This window comes from Eucalyptus grandis, chromosome 11, assembly GCF_016545825.1.
Source record: "Eucalyptus grandis isolate ANBG69807.140 chromosome 11, ASM1654582v1, whole genome shotgun sequence".
In the NCBI taxonomy this organism is placed as follows: domain Eukaryota; kingdom Viridiplantae; phylum Streptophyta; class Magnoliopsida; order Myrtales; family Myrtaceae; genus Eucalyptus; species Eucalyptus grandis.
The window spans coordinates 363,321-378,230 of NC_052622.1; the positions used below are offsets into that span (position 1 = coordinate 363,321).

Here is a 14,910-nt window from a genome sequence, read left to right on the forward strand (position 1 = left end):
TATTCCAAATCTATTTCTGAATAAAATTTTGTTTCAAAAATAGAAAAATGAAATTACGTTACCAAACGGATTTCTGTTCCAAACCTGTTCCAGAGAACAGAAAAACAGAGAAATAGAGAAACAAAAATGTTATCATGCACATCCTTAGTAACCGGCTAGAGAAGAAAGAAGAAAAGGAAAAAAGGAAAAACATATCATAAAATTATTCATAAAAATTAAAAAAATTTAACGTAACAAAAATATTCGATGTCGTACTAAATACATTCATATTCTTTTCTATTATGATAATAGAAATTTTGTACATTTATCAAACACGTTCGAAAACTTGTCTAGAAAACAAAATCTGAAAAAAACTATTTTTGAACAAATTTTTTTACGAAAACATAATGATTGCCAAACAAGCCCTAAATAGCTAGATGGAGCATAAGGAATGGTCGTGACAGCCTGAATTTTCAGATTTTGTTTTCGATTAAATAAATTGGGTGTTTCGACCACCCGTGGTGGTGGCGTAGGTGGTTGGGCGTTGGTTCCTCTAACGAAAGGTCCAGCGTTCGATCCACGGCATCGTCTGCCTTGTAGGAAAGAAACCCACGACTTACCCAACAGGCAAGGGTGGTGGTGACTCTACCTGTCGTCTAGAATTTACCCGCCGGCTGCCGATTATATGGGGTTCCTTGGGTAACAATAAATAAGTAAATAAATAAATCGGATATTTCGTCGACGCGCCAATAGTGCTGTTTTTTGAATTGATCACTCGTGAGATAACTAGACTATCTGAGGAAGATAATAAGTGATTTTAACACAATAGACTTGGGAATTCGACCAGGAATCGACTACTCGACCGTGTCGATCTGCAAGGATCATTACGGCACTATCAAAATCGATGAGAGACCGAAGATAGGTCGATTCGATAGAGGTATGTGATTAGTGTGTGGATGATTTCACATAATTGCAAAATTCTCATCGATCGGCACTAGATCGATTTTTCTGTCGTTTTGGATACCCTGTGCTCGTACTTGAAATCTCGAGATTTTCATGACAACTGAGAGTCGCCAATGTGTCGAAAATGTACAATGTGGCTCGAATATAATTGACCACAAGTCAATTACACTAAAAATTCCTAAAAGCTACCCGGTAAGTTAGGTCACGCTAAAATTGCGTCAGACTGAAATTAATCGCAAATTTGAACCCAATTTCATAAATTGAAAGTTTTGCCATATCACAATTTATTTTAAGAACATTGACTCATTCTTTGAAGAATTTTTTGGCGATTCCGAGATTTTTACGGAAAATCGTTTAGGATAATTCAGAAATTAATGGAAATTCGAACGAACCGAATTGAAGGGAAATTTGGACTTCCAAGCCGAGCTATTTGGTGATGGGAACTTATAGAAATTTTATGGGCTTTTTACTTGGCAAATTTGGACGTCGAATTGAGAAATTTCATGGAGGAATTGAAGCTCAATTGATGAAATTCGGAGCTTGTAGAGGGGGGCGGATTTTTTGGCTTTTATTTGGATTAATTGGTGGGATTAAATTGGTTGGAATGCATTAGGAGACAAAGTAATCAATGGGGTGGCTAAGGTTTGTGGAATTTTTCCCCCACCTGCGGCTTCTTCGGCAAGCTTTGCCAGCTACATCCCCATTTTACTGCCTCTGTCTCTCTCTCACACCCTGCCGTTTCTCTCTCTCTCATTCCTCTCTTTTCTTCAGCCTCACCAAAACCAGCAACTCTTTCTTCTTCTCATTTTTATTTTCCTTCATTCTGCCGCTTACGTTAGTTGCTACCATTTTAATTGACGCATTTGAGTGCAATGTACGGTATCTTAGGCCGAGATTGAATTGTCGTGTGTTGGTTAAGAAAAACCATCCCAAGCATTTACGCTGGATGTTACCCTATATAGGATTTAGGTTGCAGTAGAGTCTGGACCTACACTCCTTCAAGAAAACCGTCTTTGAGAGATGTATCCGTGCTCAATGGGGTGAGAAAATGCCTGGCTACGCCAGTAGATTGCCAAACTTCAAGTAGGTTGTACCCTAGATGGACGTAATTATCAATTGGAACGTATGTTGAGTGAAATAGATGCGCCAAATTATGGGACAAAATTGTGTAACATGGTATGTGACGTTTCATAACGATTTTGCTATATAATCAGGACTCATGTGATTAATTGAGTTAAGTAATGCATTTCAATTGTTGTTGTGACATCCCGATTTTTCCGATTCTATTTTTAATAAATTGAGACGGGCATTTCGTTGGCACGCATATAGTTCTTTTTCTTGAGTTGGCCACTCATGTGAAAGCTAGTCTATCGGGTGAAGCTGTTAAGAGTTTCTAATGCATCGACTTGAGAATTTGGCCGAGGAAGTCGACCTTTCGACCGAGCTAATTTGTCTGCAGAGGGTCATTACGGCACAAATAAAAATCGATTAGAGACCGGAGATAGGTCGACTCAACAAATGCATGTGATCGAGTGTGGGTGATTCCACCGGATCGCACATTTGCAGTCGATCGGCACCGGACCGACTTTTCTATCGATTGGAGTGCCAGTGTTCGTATTTGAAATCTTGAGATTCCCCGACAACCGAAAAGTCGCCAATGTTTCAAAGATGTACATTGTGGCTTGAGATGATCAACCACAGGTCAAATGCATGAAAATTTCTAAAGGCTACCCAGGTAGGTTAGGCGCGCTAGTATCGTGCCAAAGTGAAATTAACCGTGGAATTGAAATCGAATTTAGAAATTGGAAGTCTGGGTGTGTCACAAATCATTTTAGGATCATTGATTTATCTTCGGAAGATTTTTTATGCAAGCCGAGTTTTTTGGCAAATTAATCAAGGTATGGCTAATTTGGCTCAAGAAATTAGTAGGCCCGCATTTTTTGGTCGTATTTTGGGAATTAAGTTGGTTCTACGGATCGGTGAAGATGTTAATTAAAGTGTGGTGACATTTGATTAATTTTATGGACTTCAATTAGACTCGGTGGAAGAGAATTGATTAATGAAGAAATGGACTGAGTGTGAATGGCGGAAAAATGAAAGTCTGCAACCATCGGAAGTTGTGGAGGATTTGGGTGAGTGGATTGTGAGGTCATCCTGCAGATCATGGTGGGCCACCTTGATTGGATGAAGGAAAAGAGAAAAAAAAAAAGGGAAAAGAAAAAGAAATGGCCCCCTTCTTCTCTCTCCTCCCTCTCTTCTTCCTCTCTACCGTGCGACTCCTCCATCTCCATCTTCTTCATCTCCTTCTTCTTTGAAAACCCAGCAACCAGCGAAGCCGGAGAAGCCGCCGGACCTCACGCCTTTGCCCGTTAGCTCGTCGTCGCCGCCGCCCTGTGCCGCCCGCGCTCGTTTACCGGTCAGCTCCCCTCCCCGTTCCGCCTCAGCCCGCGTCCCCAGCAGATCTGAGAACCCCGAACCAGCAAGCTGAAGACCAGTTGAAGCCAGCAGCTCCACTCGTCGCCGGAGCTCACCGCCGCCGCCGTCGTCCGTGCGCGAAGCTCGCGCGCCCGCGTGTCACCTCGCTGGACAGCCGTCGCGCGCTGCTCCGCCCTGCTCGCCCGGTCCCGAGCTCCTTCCCCTCCGTCTAGCCGTCGTCGCCGTCGCTAGGGTCGCCGTCAGCCTCGCCGGAGCTCCGCCTGAGCTGCCGCCCCTCTTCTCCGCCGTTCCTCCGCCCATCCCGGCGCCGGATCTGCTCCCTCTCGGCCCCAAGCAGAATCTGGAAAAATGGGTATGGCAGCGGGTGTTTGGCTCGTTTTGGCCGCCTTCCCGAGCCCGGATGCTCGGCCCGCTTTGAGGAAAGTTGTTCTCCTCGGCGTCCGTCGTTTTGGTCCGCTCGGTTTGCTAATCCGGTGAGTTTAACTCACTAAACCTCGTTTAGAGGTTTAATGATGCTTTAAGTGTGTTTAGTTTATATTAAGTGTTATTAGGTGGTTAGTTTAATTTATTTAAGTGTAGATTATATTAATGTGCTTGATTAATTTAAATTGTGTTTAATTTAAAGTTAAGTGGGTGTTTATATTAACATAAATATTGATGTGACATAAAGGAATTTACTTTTGATTTATTTAAATATCCCGAAATCATTAAATAATTTAATAATATATTATTATTCGAAATTATTAAAATATTATTATTTAATTATTTTCGGAATAAATTTAATTATTTATTAAATTCGAAAATTTTGGTCGACCCTAAATTCTCAGAATTTCGTGTGGTACGCTACGGTACATTCGGATTTTGAAATTGATGATTGGATATTATAAATTGAGTGTAGATTTCGAAAACTATGGATATTATTATTTAATTATTTTCGGAATAAATTTAATTATTTATTAAATTTCGAAAATTTTCATTGGGACCTTATTTGCTCAGAATTTCGTGCCGATCGTTCTTTGTGCATTTAGAATTTGAAATTGATGATTGGTTGTGATGAATTGAGTGTGATTGTGATTTATAGGGATTCTTTATGAAATCCTAAGTGTAGAAATTGATGGGAGATTGGCTGTGATTGACCACCTACTAGAGGTTGTGCCCAGTGAGGCCGTGAAATACCACCTTGGAAAGGTCGTGCCCGATGAGGCCGTGATAAACCACCTTGGAAAGGTCGTGCCCGATGAGGCCGTGATAAACCACCTACAAGAGGTCGTGCCCGATGAGGTCATGTGAAATACCACCTATTAGAGGTCGTGCCTGCAGAGAGGCCGTGATAAACCACCTATGAAAGGTCGTGCCCGATGAGGCCGTGAAAAACCACCTACAAGAGGTCGTGCCCGATGAGGTAGTGAATTACCACCTGATTACGGGTCGTGCCGAGTGGGGCCGTGATGCCACCGATTTAAATTTGCCGAGTAGGGCCGTAGTTAAGAGCAATGATTGATTTGCTAGAATGACATGTAATCGCCCGGTTGATTGATCGGCGAGACGATCATCCAAGTGGTTGAATGGTTTGATAATGTGATTGTGTCATGGTTGTTTGGTTATCATAATTGTACGTGGTTGGATTATATAAATTGTGCTAAACCGTAGATGAAGGCCGAGGCGAGGTAAGTCTTCTCGTGTGATGTGGCTAGGCCACCCGGGCGTATTTTCTTTCTAATAGGGGTTTAGGGGTTGAACTTGCCGAGACATCGTCTCATCCGGTTGTGGGATTAAAATTTCAGTCCCCGGTGGACGGAGCGCCGATAGCTTTGATTGGCCTTGAGGAGTTGCGAGAGGTGAAGTCATAAGGATTGGAGAGCGTGTCTTGCTAGTTGGTTGTAGGATAATTCCCCTTTTGTCGAGCTGGTCTATTTTGTAGAAAGTCCAGTGTTGTATTTAAACCCTTTGTGTTTGTAAATGAGTGTTTGATATTGTGATTGATTGCTCGCTTTTCTATCCCAAGTTAAATGTTGTCAGGGGATTTGTTTCGCTTCCGCATGCGTAAAGAAATGAATGGGTCGGCGACATATCCTGGGATGTCGCATTTTTCATCGACCGTAGCGGTATGTGCGCGCACTCGAGGTTCGGGGCGTGACAGTTGTGTGTATTAATTTTATACATGATGTATATGAATTGTGCTGACCTGTAGGATGGATCTGAGACGAGGTAAGTCCCTGTGATTGTATGATTTTGTGGTTAGGACACTTCTAGGTGTATTACCCTCCTAATCGGGGTTTAGAGCGTGAACTCGCTAAGATTTATATCCCATCCCGTCGTGGGCTAAATTTTTAGGACTGTAGAGTAGAGTATCGGAGCCGAGCCGAGGGGATCCGAGGAATATGTTAGTTAGGATAGCCTCTTTTTAGAGAACCGTCTCTTGTAGACTTTTGGTTGCTAACCTTTGTATATAACTCAGTTGGTTTATAAAAGTGTGTTTGTTTGTAAAATTGTTGTTATGTTTTTCTATCCCGAGATGATTACTGTCATGGGATTTATTATTGGGATTTATTATTCTCTTTTGCATATGCAATAAAATGAAAGGGTCGGCGACTCGTCTTGAGAAGTCACAAAATTTTATCGACCACAGATGGATGGGCACAAACTCAGGTTCGAGGCGTGACAATGGCACCACATAGATCTCAGGAATATATTGGATATTTCACACAGCAACAAAGAAAGGATGGCACTTTACCCAAAAAAAAAACAAAGAAAGGATGGCAAGTTTTGGTCCGTCATAACGAGACCTTATTCGGGCAAAAACCAGGAAGAAGAAGAAGACGAAAAATATTGTGCTTCTGAACATCTTCAGTAGAAAAGCATAACTCGATTCAGTACCACCCTTTCTCTCTTCTTCCTCGTCTCGTTTTAAGCAGCTTGAGCCTTGGCAACCTCAAGCTTAGCGCTAACTGCGTCCCAGGAAACGAGCTTCTCCATGAAGATTGATATGTAATCAGGCCGTCGGTTCTGCAAGAACTCATAGGAAAGAGATGGTTAAGAAGTTAGACTACCCTTGACCGCCTATATCAGATTTTGCAGCATGAATTTCTGCATCGGGGAGCAACTGCGAAGGAACCTAACCTGATAGTCAAGGTAGTATGCATGCTGCAACCCAAATAAAAGTTTGGAAGAGTTAGTGACTTCATAGATTTGCCGTCTCTTTGGCAAGAATTTTGAGAGACGGAGCTCAGGGACAAGAATGATAATGAAGAAGAACAAAAGCACGAGGTACGATCACTACAATTTCCTTACCTCCCATACGTCAATCGTGAGGAGCGCCTGCAATAATTCAACAAAACCCATCCTAAGATCATTCTTGCAGAGCAACATTTGGGACCAAAACCTAGAGCTGACGTGACAGTAACTGCTTGGTAATTCGCAAGCTTGCTTGGGAAAAACGAACTGCTTTCAACCAGAAACTAGGGTGTGCCTCGCACTAGGAGGATATCACTTACCGTGTAGCCCAGAACCAGGGGATTCACAGCATTGGGAGTCTTCAACACTACAAGCTCCTTTCCATCCGATGGACGGGGATTAACTGTATTTACGACGGCAAAGCCCTATTAATCTTTCTCAGTCCTATGAAACGCTACGATGGACAGTCCCAAACAGCGCCACTCTCTTGAAAGAAATGCATGTACAAGGGTAGGATTCACTCACAAGCAAGCCAAGCCCAGCCAGAACCGAACTGCGTGGCGGCAGCTGCCCTGAACTCTTCAGCGAACTTCTCGAAGGAACCGAAATCTCTCTCGATCAACTTCAGGAGTACGCCAGAGGGCTTCCCTCCGCCGCCCGGTTTCATTGAATCCCAAAAGAAGTCGTGGTTCCAGACCTGCAAGTGATTCGATCAAGAGTGCAGAACTGGGATTAGACGGCTAGACAAAAACCCTAATGAAGCAACACTAGAATTGTCTGAGTAGAGGGACTGAGAGTGAGGGTAAGCGATCCCTTCAACTCGGAATTTTTGGCCTCTATATCGCATGCGATCATACCGAAGTACATGATCAGGGTAAGCGATCCCTTCAACACCGGGATGGTGTGTTTGTTTTCATCCGTCTCCACACGATCATCCCATCAGAGAGACATCTCAAAGAAATGGGTAGGTCCAGATGACCCCATACCTGAGCAGCATTATTGAACGCAGGATGAAGGTCGCCGTTATTGTACGTCTGAACTATGACGTCCTCCAAGGACTTCCCTTGCAGCTCCGTCCCGAGGATCTGCTTGTTCAGGTTATCGACGTAAGATCTGTGGTGCTTTCCCCAGTGATACGACATGGTGTTGGCGCTCATGTGTGGTTCCAGCGCATCCTACAACGGAATGATCGACAAGACGAAAGCAACAAAAAGTCAATAGTCTAGAGGAATTCAGCTTAAATCCCGGTTCAGCGACATGCTTTGACCGATCACGGGATCTTGTTACCAGGGGATATGGAGGAGGCTTGAGCTCGAGCTTTGCAGCAGGGGTCGCGGTCGCCATTTGCTTGCGGTTTCTTGGGACGGAATCGAAGGAGACGGAGGGAACTCCGATGTCAAGTCAACAACGTTGGTGTGTTCTGCCGCTTCGGGGGTTCTCGTGAGTGTTGATGGTGTGGGGGGTTGGTAGGAGATGAAAGGGCAGTACACTGTACTCCCCACACGCCCACCGCTGCATGGGAGGCAGGTGTAGTACGTTGTACTAGACGTGGAACTGCTTGCACTTATCATCAACACACGAGCATGCCTTGCCTTTGGAAGCGTGTGGCGTTTTTTTTTAACGAAATGTCTTCCAATACTTCATCGCAGCATCCATACCACCTACATTAGCATTTAAAACCATCATTTACATTTTCATATCCTTTTCAAAATTTAAAGTATGCTGTTTTTCACTTGATCAAAAGTTTTTTTTTTGGTCGATTTTTTTTTTTTTTTAATCAAAAGTTCAAAACTGGCTTTTTCTTTTATTTGTTTATTTATCTTTTTTGCCTACAAAGGGTATGAGTGTGTATGCTGTGTTTGGAGAAAGGAAAGGATGAAAGTGTCGGGAAGGAAGACGGTTGTGGAAAATGGTAGGGAAAAGCGTCGGTTCTGAGTTAAACTGGAAATCAGATCGAAATAGGAATGAACCAGCCAGCTTCGGGTGGTTAGTTCGCTCTCGGCCTCTCGTGCAGCACCACCATGGTCTCACTATCTTGTTGCCATCCACCATCCCAACCATACCATGCTTGAGGTGCGTCTCTATTTCTCTCTCATGATTTGGTCTTGTATCCTCATCTTCTATTCATGTTCTCCGTCCGTCTCAATTTTAGGTTTTATGGTGATAATCACCCTAGCTTGAGATCAATCACCCTTAGAAAATACAAAATTCAAAAATTTTGAAGAGTTTGTAACTTCAGATTAATGGATTAATTTTGCTTTTTCGAAAACCAAAAAAAAAAAGAAGTACCAAGTTACTATAACACATTGACACTTTGAAAGATGGGGGAGTCTCCTAGTTATATCATAGTTCCTAAGCAAACATTGATACTCAAAAATTTCCACCGTCTATTATCTTTTGATTATGCGTGTTCTGCAGAGCCATTTCAGGCCGTTTCTCGCAGTTTGCTCTTAGGGTCGTCAGCGTGAGCTTCTCCTAACCCGGTCTTTAGTTTACCTGCACCCCTTCCTATGACAATGGTCAGGACAATTTCCCATCTTTCATACCATGAGAATGCCGGAGTTGATCATCATGGAACATTAATAGAGATCCTAAGGAAAGCGTCCAAGACCTATGCAGGTCAAGTTTCTTAAATATTAGCTGGAATGGGAAAGTAGGATGATTGCTAAATAGCTGGACAGAGCACAAGCAATCCCACCTCATAGATTCAGCGCAAAATATTGGATATTTCTCACGACAACAAAGAAGGGAAAGCAAATTTCAGTCCAGTCTCCCCCCTGCGTCCTCTAAGAGAGAACAGGGAACGGGTCCGTTATTATGGGACCATTTCGGGCAAAAAACAAGAAGATGATGATGATGAAAATCTCGGGCTTCTGAACATCTTCAGCAGAGATGTATAACTAGAATCAGTACCACCCCTTCTCTCTTCTTCCTCGTCTCGTTTTAAGCAGCTTGAGCCTTGGCAACCTCAAGCTTAGCGCCAACTGCGTCCCAGGAAACGAGCTTCTCCATGAAGATTGATATGTAATCAGGCCGTCGGTTCTGCAAGAACTCATAGGAAAGAGATGGTTAAGAAGTTAGACTACCCTTGACCGTCTGTATCAGATTTTGCAGCATGAATTTCTGCATTGGGGAGCAACTGCGAAGGAACCTAACCTGATAGTCAAGGTAGTATGCATGCTGCAACCCAAATAAAAGTTTCAAAGAGTTAGTAACTTCATAGATATGCTGTCTCTTTGGCAAGAATTTGAGAGACGGAGCTCAAGGAAAAAATGATAGTGAAGAAGAACAAGCACAGGGTACAATCACTACAATTCCCTTACCTCCCATACGTCAATCGTGAGGAGTGGCTGCAAGAAGTCCACAAAAATATTGTTAGATCATTCGTGCAAAGCAACATACATCAGCTAAAATACAGCTAACGTCACAGTGATTGCTTGGTCATTTGCAAATCGCTTGAGAAAACTGTACTACTTTCAACCAGAAACTCAAAGAGGATGTGCCTCACAGTCGCACTAGGAGAATATCACTTACTATGTAGCCCAGAACCAGGGGATTCACAGCATTGGGACTCTTCACCACTAGAAGCTCCTTCCCATCTGATGGACGGGGATTAACTGTATTTACGACAACAAAGGCCTATTAATTTTTCTGTCCTATGAACAGTGCGACCCTGTTAAAAGAAATGCATGTAGAAGGGTCTAATTCACTCACAAGCAAGCCAAGCCCAGCCAGAACCGAACTGCGTGGCAGCAGCTGCTCTCAACTCTTCACACAACTTCTCGAAAGAACCGAAATCTCTCTCGATCAACTTCAGAAGTTCTCCAGATGGCTTTCCTCCGCCACCCGGTTTCATTGATTCCCAAAAGAAGTCATGGTTCCAGATCTGCAAGTGATTTAGTTAAGAGTGCAAAACTGAAATTAAAAGGGTAGACAAAAAAGCATCGCCACAATTGTTGAGTGGAGGGACTGAGAGTGAGGGTAAGACATCGTTTGAACTTGGCTATAGGAATCTGTGTTGTCACCATATATATGTCCAACCTCGATGCATGGTTTTTTGGCCCGGATGTATAGCGTATGATTGTATTAAAATACAGGATGATAGCAATTTTACGTCGACATCAGACAAATCAAAAAGATGCTGAAATGAGCTTAAAAGAATTTATAGTCATGCAACCATCGGCGTCAGGTATTTTCATTTCGTCTCCACGCAATCATCTCATCAGATAGGCATCACCGTACCTGTGCAGCATTATTGAACGGAGGAAGAAGGTCGCCGTTGTTGTATGTCTGAATTACGATGTCCTCCAAGGACTTGGCTTCCAGCTCCGTCCCGACTATCTGCTTGTTCAGATTGTCGACGTAGGCTCTGTGATGCTTTCCCCAGTGAAACGACAGGGTGTTGGCGCTCATGTGCGGCTCCAGCGCATTCTACGACAGAGGATCGATAAGATCAAGTAAAGGCAAATTGTCAAATTCAGGAATTCTACCGTGCAAGGAATGGAATCGTATGCGATTTCTCACATTCCTCTTTCGCATTGGCTAATCTGTTCCCTAAGGCTTTCGACATTTTATCTACACAAGATTCTTCGACAAATAACAGGTAACGTTACCAGGGGATATGGAGGCGGCTTGAGGTCGAATTTCGCAGTAATCACAGCCGCCCCGAACCTCCTCGAACTCGCGCTCTGCAGCACACGAAGAACACGTCTCCACTATCAAGTGGCATTCGAGATTATCAACTAATCAAGGACAATCAGAAGGCAAAAAATAACCGCAAACGAAGGAGCTAATATGCTAGATTATGCCATTTCAAACCAATCGAGACACGCCCGCGCAGGGGCACCAGTCGACTTCGAGAGTCGAAACCGATAAGAAAACGGCGCGCTGCTCTTAACGCCATACCTGACGCTGGTTCTTCGTCCATTGCAAGCCTCGAGCCGATTTCGCACCTTCGTTTGGCCCTGCAACTCAGTCACAGAATCATCGTCAAGAACGCGCTATCAAAGAATCACAAGTGTAGAGAGAGAGAGAGAGTCAATCTTTTGATGATATATGAGAGGAGGACGACCTCGCCGCAGCAAGAAACCGTTTGAGAGCGGAGCGGTGGCGGCAACGGTGGCGGTCGCCATTTCTCGCCCTCGCTAGGATCGAATCGAAGGAGACGCAGGAACTCCGATGTCGAGTCAATGGGGGTATAGAGTGTGCTCACCACACCCTACGCAAAAGGCTCATTTCTCCTCGTCTTGGTTTCTGTGGCCGGAGGATCGTTGATTCTGCCACGTCAGAAGGTCGTTGGATGGTTTCAGGCGGGGGTTGGTACGGTACGAGCGAGATAAAAATTGCAGTACAACGCTGGCCGCTACCGACCGACTCCCCCACCGAGGAGTTTAGGGTAGTACGTCGTACGTGAAAACGCGATTCGATGATGATTTCGAAGCCTCCAGACACGAGAGAGAGAGACCTGGTTTTCGACAGGTGTTGCTACGTTTGTGGACAGTGTCGGTTTTCCACGGGATCAACGCGATTATGCTGTCCGATAATTTGTCGCGTCTTCCGTAGACAAACCTTGTTATCTACAAAACCACCATATGTATTTTTTTCATTTCCTTTTTATAATTTAAACAAAGTTTTTTTTTTGTTCATACCTAGAAAAATCCTTAGATTAATAAAATTTATGACAAATTTACCTCAAATTTAATTTAAAAAACCCTTCTTAAATAATTCGTAGATGCATAAACTTCTACATTAAAGATACGTTAAGTTTTCCATTTGCGCAAACTGATAAATTCACTTAAAATCATCGATTTGGAATATCAACTTTTGTTTTGGAGTAAAAAGAACTCAGTTCAATAACTCTGATTCTTTTAATTTGTGGCTATGCATTTCTTTCCTCTTTCTCACTGGAATATACAAGTTTTTGATTGAAAAAGTTGAAAGCATCGATAATGTTTTGCCTTGTCGATATTGTCGATGCGTCTTATGTGCGCATCAATGTTGTTAATCACATTTTGGCACCAACTTGCATGTATGAAAATTTTAATGGTGAGTCTACTTGTCCCTTTAAAGTAAAAATTTCTTAGAGATCCCTTAAAAAGTTGGGATATCCACCTTCCAATTACTTATTTTGTCTTTTTATTTCTTCTTGTTATTTTGTAATATTTTTTGACCCAACTATGTTCTTTTTTCATTTGATCTTTTACTCTTGGAAAGTTCCATCAAATGGAATAGTTCAACAACAATATTATAGCGTTTAATTTAAGTATATTTTCGCAGCAAAAATGGATGCACTGGTTAAGCGATTTTGAGGGAAAAACTTGTGGTGGAGCATGCTCCAACACAATCGGGAGAGTGACGGAGCCGTTTTCTTCTCATTTCCCTTTCTTATTTGTCAAAATCAAAGAAAAGAATATATTCTTGTCATTTCTTCTCTACCACATTACCAATCTCTCTCGCCTCCCAAACATGCCACATCAAAGACTTCTCTCCTAATTACCCATGATTTATGAGAAAAATTGATAATATGCTTCTACTAGTGATTATTAAATTTTTTTTTCGCAAATTTAAATTTGTCAAAAATGAGCGAAATAATAATCATTTTTTAAATTTAATAAATTTCTTTAATGATATCAATGATTTCTTTTGAGATAGTGATAATATTCTTTTACTTGTAATTATCTATATTGTGATATTCAATTTGCTATAGAATTATTTATTTCCTTATGCTGATTTTCTTTCTCCATATTTATAAAATCTAACCAAGTAATAGTTTTCAATTTTAATTTTCTCAAGAAAACCGGTTAAACAGGTCAAGCAGTTTTCTTGAGAAAATTAGTGGTGGACAAGCCGCCGTTTTCTTGATGGACGGTTAGGCACGTAGATCACTCCTGTGCAAGGTCGAAAGCTCTCACTTCAACTCGTATCAACAATCGACATATATACATATCCCGTGCAGATCACTCCTGAAATTGCTGTAATCGCAATCGCAGATGGATCATCTGAAAGATCGAGGCACTCACTTGGTCATTGCATGTCTTCTCTTGGTGGGTCTTCTGTACAATTGCTTCAACTCGACTCCAACGGGCACTCACCTCCTCTTTCAGCTCCCAGGCAAGAACACTCATCCCTCCATCGTTTCGGTACGCAAACTTCCCTTTTCTTCCTTACTTTTCATTCAACAAAGTTAGTGACGTCATATATACTCTAGCGCGGCCTGTACAAAACTTAAATCCAAGGGATATTTGCGCAGACGGTGTAATTTAGGGTGTTGTGTTGTTACATGTGGTTTAGGGATCAAACGCAACCGAGTACAGGGATGAGCTTGAGGAAGCATTGCCTAAGGCGTCAAGGCCAAGCAAGACGATGATCATAGCGATGGTGAATGACGCTTATGTAGAAGGGGATAAGCCGATGCTCGACTTGTTCTTGGACGGGTTTTGGCTGGGGGAGGACACACGCACCCTAGTCCACAATCTTTATTGGTGGCAATCGACCAGATGGCATTCGAGCGATGCTTGTTTCTGAGGCTTCACTGCTACAAGCTCCAAACGGAGAAGGATTTAGCTGGAGAGAAAGTGTACATGTCCCAGGACTTCATCAATATGATGTGGAGGAATCGTGGCATTATTAGGCAGAGCTTCAGCATTGCGTCGCAGTTATTAGATTCATCTTTGAAGCAATTGATCGGTGATTCTTGACTATTGGAACTTTGCTCGATTTGATAAGCCACATTAGGCGGCCTCATGTAATGCATGGGCTCAACCGGAGCCTATTCTAATGCATATATGATATAAGCAAATTTTATTTACTGATGACTTAAATTTACCTACAATAATCTGAAATTTGTAACCTTATTATTGTGTGATTTACCAATTAGTTTTCAATTAACTTGTCGACTTGTTTTGAGTTATCGACACTCATTTGACAGTTTATTTGTATATTATTATTTCATCAATTGTCCTATGAAATTATCACTTTATGTTGTCTAGCTTACCGACTTTTTATTGCATTTTTTTTTTTTTAAAAATTGATAACCTCAATTAGAGTGATTGCTCGATTTTCCTTCCATTAAGTTATTAACTAGTTTTGTGTTACTAATTCTAGATTAGTTACCAAGATTTATATAATTTTTTTATTCAACAATTTTTCTTATCTCTGACACAAAAACTTCTCTTATCTTCAAAAACTTTTATTGTCATTTCTTAAAAACATATTAAATTTGCCAACTATCACTTGAAATTACCCATCTTTCTTTATGTTACTATCAACTGTTCACCGCTTAAATTACCAATTAGTTTTTATTTACGAATTCTCATTTAAGTTGCCACCCGACAATTTTTACGGTTTTTTTAAACTAAA

The 14,910-nt window shown here is 42.1% G+C and overlaps 3 protein-coding genes and 1 long non-coding RNA gene across 4 annotated transcripts; 2 read left to right on the forward strand and 2 right to left on the reverse strand.

Moving 5' to 3' along the window:
• Positions 1-6,028: 6,028 nt before the first annotated feature.
• On the reverse strand, positions 6,029-8,017 carry LOC104424304 (superoxide dismutase [Fe], chloroplastic). Its single transcript, XM_010036669.2, has 7 exons — positions 7,840-8,017; positions 7,539-7,727; positions 7,078-7,249; positions 6,873-6,955; positions 6,670-6,696; positions 6,499-6,522; positions 6,029-6,384 (listed from the first exon to the last, which is right to left on the reverse strand). The coding sequence occupies exons 1-7, from the start codon at positions 7,894-7,896 to the stop codon at positions 6,286-6,288; spliced, it is 651 nt and encodes a 216-aa protein (XP_010034971.2). The 5' UTR covers positions 7,897-8,017; the 3' UTR covers positions 6,029-6,285.
• A 127-nt stretch (positions 8,018-8,144) lies between these two features.
• Positions 8,145-9,820, forward strand: LOC120289447. The gene is made up of 2 exons (XR_005547451.1): positions 8,145-8,625; positions 8,971-9,820. It is a non-coding gene; the product is annotated as an uncharacterized LOC120289447 (long non-coding RNA).
• Positions 9,233-11,863, reverse strand: LOC104424303 (superoxide dismutase [Fe], chloroplastic-like). Its single transcript, XM_018865224.2, has 9 exons — positions 11,624-11,863; positions 11,458-11,516; positions 11,166-11,240; positions 10,795-10,983; positions 10,267-10,438; positions 10,087-10,169; positions 9,876-9,902; positions 9,709-9,732; positions 9,233-9,594 (listed from the first exon to the last, which is right to left on the reverse strand). Exons 1-9 carry the CDS (start codon positions 11,682-11,684, stop codon positions 9,496-9,498), a joined length of 789 nt encoding a protein of 262 aa, XP_018720769.2. The 5' UTR covers positions 11,685-11,863; the 3' UTR covers positions 9,233-9,495.
• A 1,665-nt stretch (positions 11,864-13,528) lies between these two features.
• On the forward strand, positions 13,529-14,447 carry LOC120289395 (uncharacterized protein At1g28695-like). The gene is made up of 2 exons (XM_039304226.1): positions 13,529-13,691; positions 13,843-14,447. Exons 1-2 carry the CDS (start codon positions 13,542-13,544, stop codon positions 14,074-14,076), a joined length of 384 nt encoding a protein of 127 aa, XP_039160160.1. The 5' UTR covers positions 13,529-13,541; the 3' UTR covers positions 14,077-14,447.
• Positions 14,448-14,910: the final 463 nt, after the last annotated feature.